At 46.1% G+C, this 15481-nt stretch overlaps 1 protein-coding gene across 7 annotated transcripts in view; it reads right to left on the bottom strand.

Annotated features, from left to right (window-relative positions):
* The window catches only part of EHBP1 (EH domain binding protein 1), a 383927-nt gene that overhangs the window by 200473 nt on the left and 167973 nt on the right, over positions 1 to 15481 (bottom strand). For all 7 annotated transcript variants that reach the window (XM_077315418.1, XM_077315449.1, XM_077315434.1 and 4 more), the window contains one exon: positions 14890 to 15151. In XM_077315418.1, coding sequence (XP_077171533.1) covers positions 14890 to 15151 — 262 coding nt within the window. The remainder of the gene's footprint in view (positions 1 to 14889; positions 15152 to 15481) is intronic.

Here is a 15481-nt window from a genome sequence, read left to right as displayed (position 1 = left end):
TGTTTTTTCATTGTCCTTTTCAATCCATAAATAAAAAAATAATCCTTTGTTTTTTTAACTCTGTGGGCCAGTTCCACACACACACACAAGCTAAGATCTCAGTCTATATATTTCAGGATATAAACAGCTGGTGGCAGCATATAAATGAGAGTGTTTGACTCCTCAACACCAATAGAGAGGGACAATTATTACCTGACCTACCTGTGTGATTACCTGACGTACCTGTAACCCTGAACATATGGGAGGAAGGTTGTGGAGGATAGTATGGACCCAATGTGTGTGAGAAAGGTGTGTCACAACCTTATACCAGGGATACCTTTATAGATTAATTTCACAGATTAGCTGTGTTGGTCTGCAGTAGAGCACCTAAATTTGAGTGCAATGGCACTGTACAGACCAACAAGATTTTCAAGGTATAAGCATTCGAGAGTCAAAGCTCCCTTCCTTCACAGACTAGCGGGCAGTGGATGGGTGTGGGAGGCTGGTCGGCCCCTCCCCCCCGGCTTCAGCACGGGCTTCTGAGCCCTGTGCTGAAGCCTGCCCGCGCCCCCCCCCCCCCACTTACACCCGGCTTCGAACCTCTCCTGGCTGGCTCCTGCCCGACTCCGGGGCTTCGGGCTGGACCAAGGGACAGCCCCTCTGCTGTCCCTTGGCCCGGCCCGAAGCCCCCCTGCCCGCTTCCCGGACGACTTTGGGACATCAGGCCGGGCCAAGGGACAGCTCTGCTTCATCTGCGACATGGCGGGGCTGTCCCTTGGCCTGGGCTGAAGCCCCCCCCCAGCCCACCTCCTGCCCAACTTCGGTGCTTCAAGCCGGGCCGAGGGACAGCCCCACCATGTCACAGATGCGGCGGGGCTGTCCCTTGGCTTGGCCCGTAGCCCCCCCGCCCACCTCCCGACCTACTTCGGGGCTTTGGGCTGGGCCAAGGGACAGCTCCGCCACAGTGGGACTGCCCCTTGGGCCAGGCTTAAGCTTCCCACCCGAGGGCCGCACGGTAGGTTACACCGGCTGGCCACCTACCTGCGTTGTTGGCGGACAGCCGCGTAATGGCGGCTGTTGGCTGATGGCCGTCCAGGTTAGGGGGAGGGCGGGTAGGGAGGCGCTTCGTGCCTCCTGACTCGTCAGACCAGGGGCAAGGGGCCAATGGCCTCTCTTCCCCATCCCGGACCGAACTCTCCCCCACAACCCTTACTGCTTTATTTATACCGCTCCTGTGGAGCGGTGTAAAGATGGGGGAGACCTGTCTTGGAAGTAGTATGTGCAAAAAGGATCCAGGGGTCTTAGTAGACTATACATTGAACATGAGTCAGCAGTGTGACTCAGTGGCTAAGAAGGCAAATGGGATGTTGGGCTATATCAAAAGAAGTATAGTGTCCAGTTCGCATAAGGTGATGGTACCGCTTTACTTTGCTCTGGTTAGACCTCACTTATTTATTTACTTACTTTATTTACTTTATTGTGTATACCGCTCTCCCCTGAGGCTCAGGGTGGTTCACATGAAATGTAAAAAACAATACATCAAACTTGGTTTTTGTGTCAAATGGAAATACAACAACAGTAATAAAAATAACAACAACAGAAGATAACAATTTAAACAGCATAGCACTCAAGCAGGTTCATGGTTCAGTTCAGGTACATGGAATCCAGGAAGGGAGGTCCAGGGGCCAAGCGGGTATTCCTGGTTCCTTTGGGCACCACAATTGAAGAAGGATGTAGACAAACTGGATCATCTCCAGAGAAGGGCAATGAAAAGAACTGAGTGGACCAGCGGGGGTCTGGAACACGGCCTGACCTACAGAATCAAAATGGATGGTACCAAAGTTACCAACCCCAAATTAGGAGCTAGTTCAGTTGGAACTGAGGAGGGCAACACCTCCTCCCCTAAAGCGGATTTAAGCCTCGGGGCTCTGTCTGAATGGACCTTTGGAGTGAAGCACGGACAAACAGGGCAGGCCCCAACATTACAGGCCTTATGCAGGGACAGCAGGCACACCTCATGCTTCTCACTATGAGGCATCTTAGTCCCACATTTTGAGCATTTCTTGAAAAGTGCCTTGGACGCTATTTTTGCAGGGCCACAAGCACGAGGATCGGGAAAGACCTGTTGACAGCAATGAGACTCTTCTGAAATAACAAAGACTATACTTCTGATTGATCTGTCTCCAAAAGGAGGAAAAGCTCAATCTTCTCTGCAACCATAACAAATAAAGGGAGTGCACTAGAAAAAGTCTTATTCTTGCAGTGACAAAAAGGGAACCAAGGGAAAAGGATATCCCACCTTCGAAGCATGTGATGCATATGGTGGAAAATATGCATATGTATTGGCTCTGAAGAATGTGGGCACCCCAATTTGGACTTTTAAGCTAGAAAACAACATTTCCATGGCTGGCTGGCCCAAGCGCAGTCCTAATGTGTGACTGCATGGAAGATGGGGGAAAAGGAGGATCTGGGTAACTACCAACCCGACAGCTTGAAGTCTATAGATGGCAGCTTGAAGTCGATAGATTTTAGGCCCCTGAGCAGCTAGAGCGGATGGCTGTAATTACTAACAGTTAGCATGGCTTTCTCAAAAACAAGTTCTGTCAGACTAACCTTATCTGTTTTTTTGAGAAAGTTACTACCTTGCTAGATCAAGTGAATGCTGTGGATATAGTTTACCTTGGCTTTTGATAAGCTTCTACATGATATTCGTATTGACAAGTTGGTAAAATGAGATATGGATCCTATTACTCTTTTGGTGGATTGAGAATTGGTTGACAGATTGCACGTAAAGGGTGCTTGTCGATGGTTTGTCATCTTCTTGTAGAAGAGTGACGAGTAGACTGCCTCTCCCTGGGCCTGTGTTGTTCAACACATTCACAAACAATTTGGGACAATGAACAGAGGGAGTAAAGGTAAAGGTCTCCCCTGCGCAAGCACCGGGTCATGTCTGACCCTTGGGGTGACGCCCTCCAGCGTTTTCATGGCAGACTCATTACGGGGTGGTTTGCCAGTGCCTTCCCCAGTCATGACCGTTTACCCCCCAGCAAGCAAGCTGGGTCCTCATTTTACCGACCTTGGAAGGATGGAAGGCTGAGTCAACCTTTGAACAGAGGGGGTACTTAGTAAATTTACAGATGACACTATACTGGGAGGGGTAACCCTAACACAGCAGAAGACAGAATCAGGATACAAAATCATCTTGACAGGCTAGAAAACTGGGCTAAAATGAATAAAATGAATTTCCATAGTGATAAATGTAAAGTTCTTCATTTAGGTAGGGAAAATCATATGTATCACTACAGGATGGGCGAGACTTGGCAGTAGTATGTGTGAAAAAGGATCTGGGGGTCTAGTAGACCAGACACTAAACATGAGTCTGCAGTGTGACTTGGTAGCTCAAAAGGCAAACAGGTGTTTGGGCTGTACTAAAAGAATTACAGTGTCCAGATCACTTTATTCCACTCACTTGGATTACTGTGTTTAGTTTTCAGCATCACAACTGAAGAAAGATGTAGAGACACTGTAGCATGTCCAGAGGAGGGCTATGTAGATGGTAAGGGGTTTGGAGACCAAGTCGTATGAGGAAAGGCTGAGAGAGTTTGGTCTGTTTAGCCTGGAGAGAAGATGACTAAGAGGTGATATGATAACCATATTCAACTACTTGAAGGGCTATCATATAGAAGATAGAGCAGAGTTGTTTTCTGTTGCTCCAGTGGGGTGGCCCAGAACCAATGAGTTGAAATAAAAAGAATTTTCAGCTAAACATCCGGAAGAAGTTCTTGACAGTTAGAGCAGTTCCTCAGTGGAAGAGGTTTCTTTTGGAGGTGGTGAATTCTTCTTCTTTGGAAGTTTTAAAGCAGCAGCAAGATATTCATCTGACAGAAATGCTGATTCTATAAACTTAGGTTAATTGTGAGTGTGTGGGCAGGAAGGGATGCACCAGTGTTTGTCTCTTGGTGTAGTTGGAAGAGAATGGAATAAATGGAGTTGGAAGAATTTTTTTTAATCTTTATTTATTTTTTTAATTTAATATTTATTATTATTAGTATAGATAACTGTATATAAATTCAATTAATGGCATTTCATATCTCAGAATACTAGCATCTTCTCCAATTCCAGATGGATTTTCTTCCAGAATCTGTTTATGGACATCTCCACCATAAATGAAAAAATGACCCTATTTTTTTCCTGCATTTCCAACATTTATTGCTGTTTTCTTTATTCATTTTGGCAAACGCCTTGGGAGTCATATACCAGCAGTAGTACATCTTGTACCAGTTCTCCTTTATGATCTGGCTTCTTGTTAATTTATTCACATTTTTCCATATATTCTCCCAGGTATCTACCGTGATCCATTTAATTGTGCAATTTTTGAACACTTCCGTTTCAGTTTCATATTTTAGCAGTATCTTATATATGTGGCCTTGTAGATGAAATTTCTGTTACAGAATTATTTCCTCAAATTCTGTGTGGTCCATTTTTATGTTATCCTGCGTTTCAAAATCTGTTTTGAATCTGGATTTTAATTGGTTATATTCTAACCATTTTATTGAGATTCCTTCTCGCTTTAGTGTTTGCAGATCTTTCTTTTTTTTTTTTGTCTTAGATATGATATCCTGATATTTTAAACATGTAATCCTGGCTTCTTGAGAAGAGGTCAAATATGCCTCCACCGGCGATTTTAACTTAGAGGGCGTAAGGGACGGTCTTTCTTTATATCTTTTCCATATTTTAATAGCCCCTTGATTCCACAAGTTTTTCTTTGACTTCTCACTGGCCTTTTGGATTGTTGATGGCCAAAGAATTTCATGCAATCTGGTCCCAAAATTTTCTTTATCTAATGTTAGATCTTTATTCATTGGATCAATCATCCAATCTGCCAACATTGTCAGTGTTGCTGCATGTGCTTATAACTTTACATTTGGAAGGGCTAGGCCTCCTCTTGTCTTAGCATCTTGCCATATTTTAGCCACTACTCTGTGTTTTTTATTCGCCCAGACAAAGTTATGTAATTCTGATTGCCATTTGTTTAGCTGTTTATCCCCCAACGCTATGGGTAGAGCTTGAAATAGGAAATTAAGTTTTGGAAGTATGTTCATTTTTATTATTGCCATACTAGCTGATCAGGAGATCTTCATCTTGGTCCACCTTTCCAAATAGCTTTGAATTATTTTCCATATTCTTTCATGATTGTTTTTCACCAAGTCTACCAAGTCTTTATCTAGATATATTCCCAAATATTTGATCCATTTAGGATTGGTTTCACATCTAGATAATTGTTTGATAACGCCTTTTTCATCTTCCGTCATTCCTTGTAAAAATATTTTTGGCTTAGACCTATTGATCTTATATCCCGCATGTCGACCGAAGACATTTAATAGATCAAATAGTACTGGAATCGAAGTAATGGGATTTGTTACAACACAGACTACGTCATCTGCATAGCATTTTTACATAACCAATACAGTTACTCAGTGTAAAACCACATACTTGATAGCATGTAAGAACAGCAACTAAGGAAAGCCATAATCCTGCAAATGCTAGACCTATCCTAAACTGTTCTAATTATTGTGCCATCACTTTTTACCCTGGCCACAAAACAAGCAGCCTACTTGAGTTCCAAGTTTTTATATTAAAGGCTGTACAGGATATTAACTCGAAAATCATCATCCCCATCACTTGTCTCTACCCTATGAAATTGGCTTATAATCATCTTGGTTTAATGGTTAAGAGAGCAGCGGTGTCTAATCTGGAGAATGGAGTTAGATTGCCCACTCCTCATCCACATGCAGCTAGCTGGGTGTCCTTGAGCCAGTCCCAGTTCTCTCAGAGCTCTCTCAGCCCCACCCACCTCACAGGTTGTCTGTTGTGGGGAGAGGAAGGGTAGGTATTTGGAATCCGCTATGAGACTCCCTTGGGTAGTAAAAAATGGAGTACAAAGAACCATCTCCTATTCTCCTACAACCGCCTTCCCTTCCTTTCCTTGTGAGGTACGTGGTGGAGAGAATTCTGAGAGAACTGTGAGTGACCCAAGGTCACCCAGTAGGCTTCCTGTGGAGCAGGGTATGAAACTTAGTTCTCCAGATTAGAGTCTGTTGCTCTGATCCTCTATAACCTTCTGGTTCTTGACTGAGTCTTGATACAGATTGTGTGTGACCTGGAGCCTGCCGGGAGAGGCAGGGTGTGAATGAATGAATGAATTAATTAATTAATGTTTCTTGGTGCCTTCTTGCTTCTCTAAAGCAAAGAGCAAGTCCTGGTTTTCCTCCACTTCAGGGGAGTAGGAGGTGGTTCAGAAAAGCCAGAAAGACAACCTCTTTGGGTCTTCATATGGAAACAGAAGCGATCATGATAGGAGGATGTTTGGCTTGGAGTAACAATCTGTGATTAGACCCAGCTCCCACTGCCTGTTCTGGAAATTCCCAAAGTGCCCAGGATTCCACAAGGTCGGGGAATCTTATCTTAAGCATTTGGGAGACAGAGAATTTCGTTAAGACTATTTAACCACCTTCATGAATATAAGCACCCATCAATGTTGCAATAGACCTATTATTTACAAGGAAACAAACAAACAACGAAAGGCCAACTCAATGGCCAATATCAACTATAAATCACTTCCAAACAACTGATGACAAAAAGCTTGAGAAATTATTCATGGCCTAGGAATACAGCTTTTAACTTTTTTCTTTTAAAGATTCCCTACAGCAGGCTTTCTCAACTAGGATTTCGTGAAACCCTGGAGTTTCTTGATGGCACAGGAAGGGTTTCCAATATAGGTGGGAGTCAATTAATTTTTTTATATTTTTAAAATTTGTTAAACATTTATTGGTTGATATGAACATAACCTGTTCACCCATACCAATATGGTCAATTATTATGCTGCCCAATCTAGCCGCACCCAGTAGCAACTGGGCGGAAGATGCCTGGGCTGCAGAGCCCAGCAGAAGTCCACACCAGAGTCAGGTCAAAGTCCAGTCCGAGTCAAAGCAAGCAGAGTTAGGCGCGAGGCAAACAGTAGTCGAGGGAAAGCCAAGGTCAGAGTCCAGAGAAACATGTAGTCACCAAATCCAATCCAATTACCAAGTACATAGTTCAAAAGCCGTTTGCCAGAAGTCACAGGAGTTCACAGAGACAAGGAATCCAAGCTGGACAGGAGGGTTTCTGCATAGATTGCACCCACGCCGGGGAGCCGCTTCTGTCTTGCCTTAAAGCAGCCCAGCTAATTGGTTGCACCTGGGGGAGGACTCACACATCCTCCCCAAGAGCTATCCCAGCTGGGGCCCATCTGCTCTGACAGCATGCCTCTAGTCTTTGGCTCCTTCGGCGTTCAGCAAACAACCACTTTTCTGCGCCCTCTGCGTCTTTCAGGCGAACTGTCCTGCCTCAAGTACATTTCCGGCTGCTCCAAAGATGCCTCTTGGGAAGAGCCTGGCTGACTTGTGCTATTTTCCCCTGCTGCACATTCAGAACCCCCTCTCTCTTCTGACAAAGCTGGGTGATCTATAACAGCTGGCTCAGCAGCAGGCCCTGGTTGCTGTGGCAACTCCTCGGAGACGGGAGGTTGCAGCGGGGGCATGACAATGATGGGCCAGGAGGGGGTGGGAAAAAGATAGGCCCTGGGTGGGCATGTACACAGCTATGCTTCCCAACCATATTTTGCACGATTGCACCACTTCCGGGGTTTCTCAAATAATGTTTCAGAAGCAGCGGTGGCCCGAGATGGACGGCGGCGGGGGGCCGAGGCTTCTGCCAGGCCCAGGCGCTCCTTTGCGGCCGCGAGGGAGCGCCTGTGCCAGGCAGAAGGCCAAAATTGATGGCGGCAGAGGCTTCTGCCGAGGCCAAGCGCTCCTTCGCGGCTGGGCCCGGCAGAAGGCTCATGAGGAAGGGACCCGGGGCGGGAAAGGAGTAGGGACGCCGCATCTTCGACGGGGCATCCCTGCTCCTTTCCCTAGTGGGAGGAGAAGGCGGCTGGAGGACTCACCAGGCAGGCAGCATTCTCTGTCTGTGCGGCGACTCCCCAGCCAGGCCAAGCGAGGCTTGGGCAAGCGGCCAATGGGGAGCAACACACTCCGTCTTTTTTACCAAGAAAATTCTATGGAAAGTATGTCAACTATTGAACTGTGTGGTGGGACCCCAGGCAACGAACTACCGAACAAGCCACTGGGGAAGGGTGAAAGCTCTCTACCATGATGCGGCTGGGAGAAACCCTCCGGGATACTTAGCTGCTGATGTAGAGAACACAGAGGCCTAACCCAAAAGAAAACCAGAAAGATTGCAACTTGGAATGTATGTGGAATGTCACAAGCAAAATTGGATATTGTGAAATCAGAAATGGCACGACTCAACATCAGTCTGCTCAGCGTCAGTGAACTACACTGGACAGACAATGGCCACTTTCCATCCGAAGACTTCACAGTCTACTCTTCTGGTCATGACAGTATCAGAAGAAATGGTGTGGCCTTTATTGCAGATAAGATGGCAGGTCATGCAGTGGAAAGTTACACAGCAGTAAATGACCGAATTATGTCCATCCGAATTCAGGGAATGCCAATGAGCACAACTGTTGTACAAGTGTATGCACCAACCATGGCTGCTGCTGAAAATGAAAGCAAAGATTTCTATTTAAAAGTGCATGAAACAATGAAACGGGTGCCTCAAAAGGACATGATATATATTATTGGCGATTGCAATGCCAAAGTTGGAAATCAACAAGAACAGGGCATCTGCGGTAGATTTGGACTAGGTGAGCGAAATGAAGCTGGTGACAGACTTATCCAGTTCTGTCAAGAAAACATATTGACTATCACTGACACCCTCTATGAACAACCGAAAATGCCGTTTATACACCTGTACATCGCCACATGTATAAAGGTAAAGGTAAAGGTATCCCCTGTGCAAGCACCGAGTCATGTCTGACCCCTGGGGTGACGCCCTCCAGCGTTTTCATGGCAGACTCAATATGGGGTGGTTTGCCAGTGCCTTCCCCAGTCATTACCGTTTACCCCCCAGCAAGCTGGGTACTCATTTCACCGACCTCAGAAGGATGGCTGAGTCGACCTTGAACTGTCTGCTGGGATCGAACGCCCAGCCTCATGGGCAGAGCTTCAGACTGCATGTCTGCTGTCTTACCACTCTACGCCACAAGAGGCTCATCTCCACATGTATACATACATACATATCTTTATTACCAGCAAAATCAAAACAATTTCAGTTACACAAATAATATGGCTAAAACATGGTTTTACTCATAAGATAGCATTATGTTAAACACTTAACTATGAGTCTGCCAAAATATAAATTAAAACTAAATGGAAATATAGATAACTAGTAATCAAGCCCGCTGCAGCTAAATGCAGCGGGCGCTAGATCACGGAGCCCCTGGCATTCACGCGGAGTGCGGCTGCCGGGGCTCTGTTTGTCAGGGGGCTGACACTGCGAGAGGCGCATCGCTCCTCTCGCAGCATCAGGCCGTTGGGCAGGGAGCCCCCGGCAGCCGCGTTCCCTTTGCGGGCGGGCTGAAGCGGCGAGAGGCGCCCGCAAAGGGAACCCCCGGCAGCCGCGCGGCCGGGGGCTCCCTTGCCGGCGGCCTGACGCGTCGGAGGCGCTTTGCGCCTCCCGACGCGTCAGGCCGCCCTCAAGGAAGCAACTGCGAGCCGCGCTCTGCACAGCTCGCAGTTGCTTCCTTCAGCAGGCTAGGAATCGGCCGGGCCAATTGGCCCGGCCGATGGTCTGTCAGGAGGAAGGGTCCAATCAGGCCCCTTTCTCATCACGGACAAAGCCCTCCGCCTGAGGGCTTAGCGAATTATTTAGTCCACGGCGCCCGCGGCGCCGCGGGCGTGTTAAGGATTGTTCTGATTGCTCTCAGGGTCAGATAAGTTTTAGTCAACTTCCGCTGCTTTTTCATGGCTGCAGCACAAAACCTGGCAACACGGTTTGTGATGGAACAGTTTGTTTCTGTGAGCAACAGGGAGATATAAGATTGTCCTGGTGTAACCATGGTCTGATAAATATGGGACGAGTGTCATTATAAAACTGACCATGAAGAAGGATATGTTCCAATGTTTCTATTTGGTCAGAGCCACAGGGGCACTTCCTTTCACCATAGGGAATTTTCTTGTATCCCTTCAAGTACAGCTGAGGGAAGGGCATTGCAGCGAGCTAAAGTGAACATCTCCACATGGCATACACCATAATCAGATCGATTTTATCCTTTGCAGTCAGAGATGGCGGAGCTCCGTTCTAGCAGTAAAAACATTTCCTGGAGCAGATTGTGGCTCTGATCACGAACTGTTGGTGGCCAAGTTGAAAGTCAGATTCCGTAACATCAAGAAAAATGTACCTCCAAAGAAGTTTGATGTCACCAAGATTCCGCCAACATATGCCATAGAAGTGAAGAACAAATTCGAACTGTTTGATACGACTGAGAAGCTACCTGAGGAATTGTGGCAAGAATTTCAGTCTAATGTTGTAGAAGCTGCTTCAGAACATATACAAGAACATTTACAAGAAGATGCAAATGGTTAACATCCGACACCATCAAAATTGCTGAAAAACGAAGAGCAGCAAAAGCTGCTGGCAAGAGAGATGAATTCAGAAGGCTAAATACAATTTTTCAACATGCTACCAGACAAGACAAGAAAGTATATTGGGAGCAACGATACAAGTAATTGGAAGAGGAGTGTACTAGAGGCCACACCAGAAGCCTCTTTGCTCAGGTGAAACAAGTCCAGAGCACCTTCACCGTCCGTAAAGTGACCATTAAAGATAAGAATGGAAAAGACTTGACTGACCAAGCCAACATCAAGGATTGATGGTGACAATATGCAGAAGAATTATATGCAAACACCAAGGTGTCACCAGCCAAAAACGCCCAACACAAATTGAAAGCGCCTATACTGGAAGAAGAAGTGATCTGGGCCCTGAAACAGCTCCCAAATAATTAGGCTCCTGACATAGATACCATTCCAGTGGGACTACTCAGGGCTGTTCCACCAGCAGCAATCACAGCATTATGCCAAAAAGTCTGGGAAACTGACACAAGGCCAATAGATTGGAAAAGGTCCATTTTTATCCCATTACTAAAGAAAGGTGATGCTCGCATCTGCTCAAACTATCGAGATATAGCCCTGATCTCCCATACAAGTAAAATCTTATTGAAGAGCCATCGCAAGTCAACCACTGATGCTCAGCTACTGGATGTCCAGGCTGGTTTTCAACATGGTTGCAACACCCGAGACCACACTGCAAATTTGCGCTGGATTCTTGAAAAAACACATGAATATTTATCTATGTTTTATTGATTATTCTAAAGTGTTTGACTGTTGATCACAAGAAGCTATGGGATGCCTTACATGAATTGGGAGTGTCATCCCACTCAACCCACCTCATCAGTTAACTGTACACCAACCAGGAGGCCACAGAATGAACAATCTATGGGGACACTGACTGGTTTAAGGTCAGCCAAGGAGTGAGACAAGGGTGTACTTATCATCCTTTCTTTTTAACCTTTATGTAGAGGTAATTATGCGGAAGCTTAATCTGGAAGAATCTATGATCGGAGTCAAAATTGGAGGTTGAAACATCTATAATCTCTACTATGCAGATGATACAATGCTCCTTGCAGAATTGGACCGTAATCTGAAGGCCCTGATAAAAAGACTAAAAGAAGAAAGTGAAAAGATGGGACTATACCTAAATATCAAAAAGACCAAGATCATAACTACTGGCAGTAGCACCAAAGTCACGATTGACAATGAAAACATTGAATAGACTGATGATTTCATCTTTCTTGCCTCTATGATCAATCAAAGTGGTGGATGCAGCCATGAAATCAAACAGCGAATAACACTGGGCCGGAACGCAATGTTAGGCATGACCCGAATATGGAAGAGTGAGGATATCAGCCTTAATACAAAGTGCCGGCTAGTCAGTGCCATTGTCTTCCCCATAACAAGCTACGGATGCGAAAGCTGGACCCTGAAGAAGGAAGACAGGAGGAGAATAGATGCTTTCGAATTAGGGTGTTGGAGACGAATGCTGCGAATCCCATTGACAGCCAAAGTTACCAACAAGACAGTCTTAGAGAGGAGCAAACCAACCATGTAATTAGAAGGCAAGATATTACGGCTAAAGCTCACTTCCTTTGGACACATCATGCGATCAAACTCGTTGGAGAAATCATTAATGCTCAGCATGGTCAGCGGCAAAAGGAAACGCGGTCGCCAAAGAACCCGCTGGCTCGACACAATCAAAGTCGATATAGGGATGACCATGAACCAACTAAAAGAAGCGGTCACTGACAGAGACACGTAGCAGAAACTTTCCTATAGAGTCGCTGAGGGTCAGACATGACTGAACGGATGATAAAGGTAAAGGTATCCCCTGTGCAAGCACCGAGTCATGTCTGACCCGTGGGGTGACGCCCTCCAGCGTTTTCATGGCAGACTCAATACGGGGTGGTTTGCCAGTGCCTTCCCCAGGCATTACCGTTTACCCCCCAGCAAGCTGGTGACTCATTTTACCGACCTCGGAAGGATGGAAGGCTGAGTCGACCTTGAGCCAGCTGCTGGAATCGAACTCCCAGCCTCATGGGCAGAGCTTCAGACTGCATGTCTGCTGCCTTACCACTCTGCGCCACAAGAGGCTCTTAACGGATGATATCATCATTAAATTAAATTTTTGTTGAAAGAATGCGTAAATACTCAAAAGTATGGATAAATACGGGTAAAAAAAAAAAAGACAGCACCAGGGGATTTTGCCACCACAAAAACCGCTCTGTCTCTGGATGCCACCCACCTCATCCCTGAAGGGGGAGGCACCCAGAGGAAGACTTCAAAAGATGGCCCTAACTGCTGTGCAGGTTCAAAGAGAAGCAGATGACCTTCTTTTTTAACTTGAGCTCCCAGCTGTTTAGAGATTTATTGGTCAGTTGTCCCAAGGCAGCAAACTAAGAGCAGTGAAGATATTCCAAAAACTGGGGATATATATTCTATTAATCTATCAGGTATATACATAACCTTGCCTTATATATGTCGTATCTCTTTTCCTAACTAAATATGGAGGGGGGGGGCAGATTAAAGGGTCTATTTTTACTAGGCCAGAAAGGATTCCAGGCCACGGTAGAAAAAGTGTCAGGTGGCATCTGGAGAAGAAAAGGAATTTAATTTTTGAAGAAATTGTCCCTATAAGGCAGTGGTCCTCAACCTTTTTCATGCTGCAGACCGGTGTGTGGGGAGGGTGATCCGGGCACCACTCATGCGCGGCAGCCAATGCACAAACGCGCATGTGGGGCAATTCCACGCATGCGCATTTGCGCCATGTGTGGCCGCAAGCGTGCATGCGTGGACCTGCCACGCATGCATGTTTGTGCCGGCGGCTGCACTTCCCTCTCCCCCCTGCAAAAAGAAGCTTGCCGGGCCACAAGCTAATTGGCTGCTTTGGCAGCCGATTTGCTTGCGGCCTGGGAAGTTTCTCACTGCGGGTGGGGGGGGGCGGGGAGAGGGAGCCGCGGCTCGGTGCTGAGGCCTTTGCGGCCTGCCACAGGGCCGCAGCCGAGTGGTTGGGGACCACTGCTATAAGGTATTACTCTTCTCATGCTGCAGTAAAAGCGGTGTTGTTTGGTGTTCAGGAGAATGGGGGCTGCGGATTATTACTCTGCCCTGCCCCCTACCCCAGAAGAATCCCAACTCGCACCTCACTACAATATCACAGCAATAGCCCCCCCATACCTGGACGGATCCTTCTCCTTTTCCTGAACCACAGAGCCAAATCACCCAGCTACCCAGGAGGAAAGTCAGAAGCATTTGCATTTAAGAAACTGAACGGACACCAAAGGGCCCCGCCTGAATTGAGCCGGTCTGGTGAGTTCGGTCCTCCCCTTCTCCTGGCTGTGGCAAGATGCCATGGGGAGATAGGGGGAGGGGACCACATTGGAAGGGTTGACATCGTTGCCGGCCATTTAACACTTTGGTTTCACTTCCATCTGCTTTAAAGGGGGTCTAAGGGGTGCCAGCCATTAAACTGGGACGTTTCACATCCCACTCCTCTGAAGTGTGGGGAGAGCCAAACCAACTGGCAATGTCTGGCAACTAGTCTGCCAGTCAGCTGTAGGTTTAAATGGCTGGAAGCCACTTAACACCTTGCCTTTCCTTCCTCTTCAAAGGAACGTGAGTGAGTGAAAACAAGTTGCTAAATGGCTACCAGCCATTTAAGCCAAACAGCTGACTGGCAGATCCTGTGCTGCTTAGCTATCTGGTTTCAATGACTGGCTATGCACAGTCAAAATGAACTCACCACAAGTCCGAGAAATGTTCAGGGAAGGCGTCTTCCTCAAACATCAGTTTGCGATCTCAGAATCGGCCCAAGTTTGGGCCAAATATCCGTTTGTGCTCATCCTTACTGGACTGTTTTACGATGTTTAACTGCTTACACTGAGCAATAACGAGGTCTCCTCTTTTTCTTCCAGTACTGCAAACAGACTTCCATATACTTTGCATTCTGATCCTTTCCATTCTATATTCTCCACCATTTATACTTTCTTCCCTTTCACCTGAATCCTATATTTTAACTCCTCAATGCTCTTTAGCCTCCCTCCTTACTTCTAAGTGGCATTCCAAATCTGTCACCAATCAAGTGAAATGAATGGACTCACCCGGCTCCTAATTTAGAAATGCGTCTCTTTTATCCCATTTCACATCCCTTTCTTATAAGTGTACTCTCCAGCATGAAAATCAATTATTTGGATCCACATTGTAAAAAGCAATAACTTTTATGCTACCAGATTAAATGTATTAATTTTTTGCAACTGAAACAACTCACTCTTGCACTTTATAGAACCATAATAACCAGGCTTGAAGTTCCCCACTAATGCCCAAAGGTTGCTTCAAAAAAGAAAGGTTATATACTTACTCATCTAATTCTTCATCGTCTGTTTTTGCTGTGTCAGCATAGAGGTATTTGCTCATATCCACAGGACGTATATTTTTCCTTTTTGCCGGCTGGGGAAGAAAGTCCTTGATGGGTGCTAGAGATTCAGGTTCAGGAGCTGGGTCATCAAAAGGGTTTGCATATTCAGAACTTTCCTCTTCTTTAAAGGGGTTATATTTGTCATCATCATCACCATAGTATGGTTCTCCCTGTTTTAAGGATGATTCCATCTTGACATTGGATTCTACAGAAAACAATATAAAAATCCATTATAATCTGTAGCCCTTCTGTAATGCCCAAAGCTAGATTACTACCTGACTCGGGACAGGATGTTTTCAGTCCTGGCCCCCACTTGGTGGAATGAGCTCTCAGAGGAGACTTGTTTTATTTTATTTAAAACTGCCCCTCTGGGTAAAGTTGTGGAAGATCTGGGCCCTAATGGAGTTGGTTCAGTTCCACGGAGCTTGCAAGTTGGAGCTTTTGGTTGGGGCCAGTGATTCTATAACATCTAAACATTAAAATATCCCAGAAAACACCCCAATCTGGAAAGATGTATTGATAACATGTTAACATG

The sequence above is a fragment of the Paroedura picta genome, chromosome 1 (assembly GCF_049243985.1).
Source record: "Paroedura picta isolate Pp20150507F chromosome 1, Ppicta_v3.0, whole genome shotgun sequence".
NCBI lineage: Eukaryota > Metazoa > Chordata > Lepidosauria > Squamata > Gekkonidae > Paroedura > Paroedura picta.
Note: the sequence above shows the minus strand (reverse complement) of the source record. Positions and strands in the feature narration are given on the sequence as shown.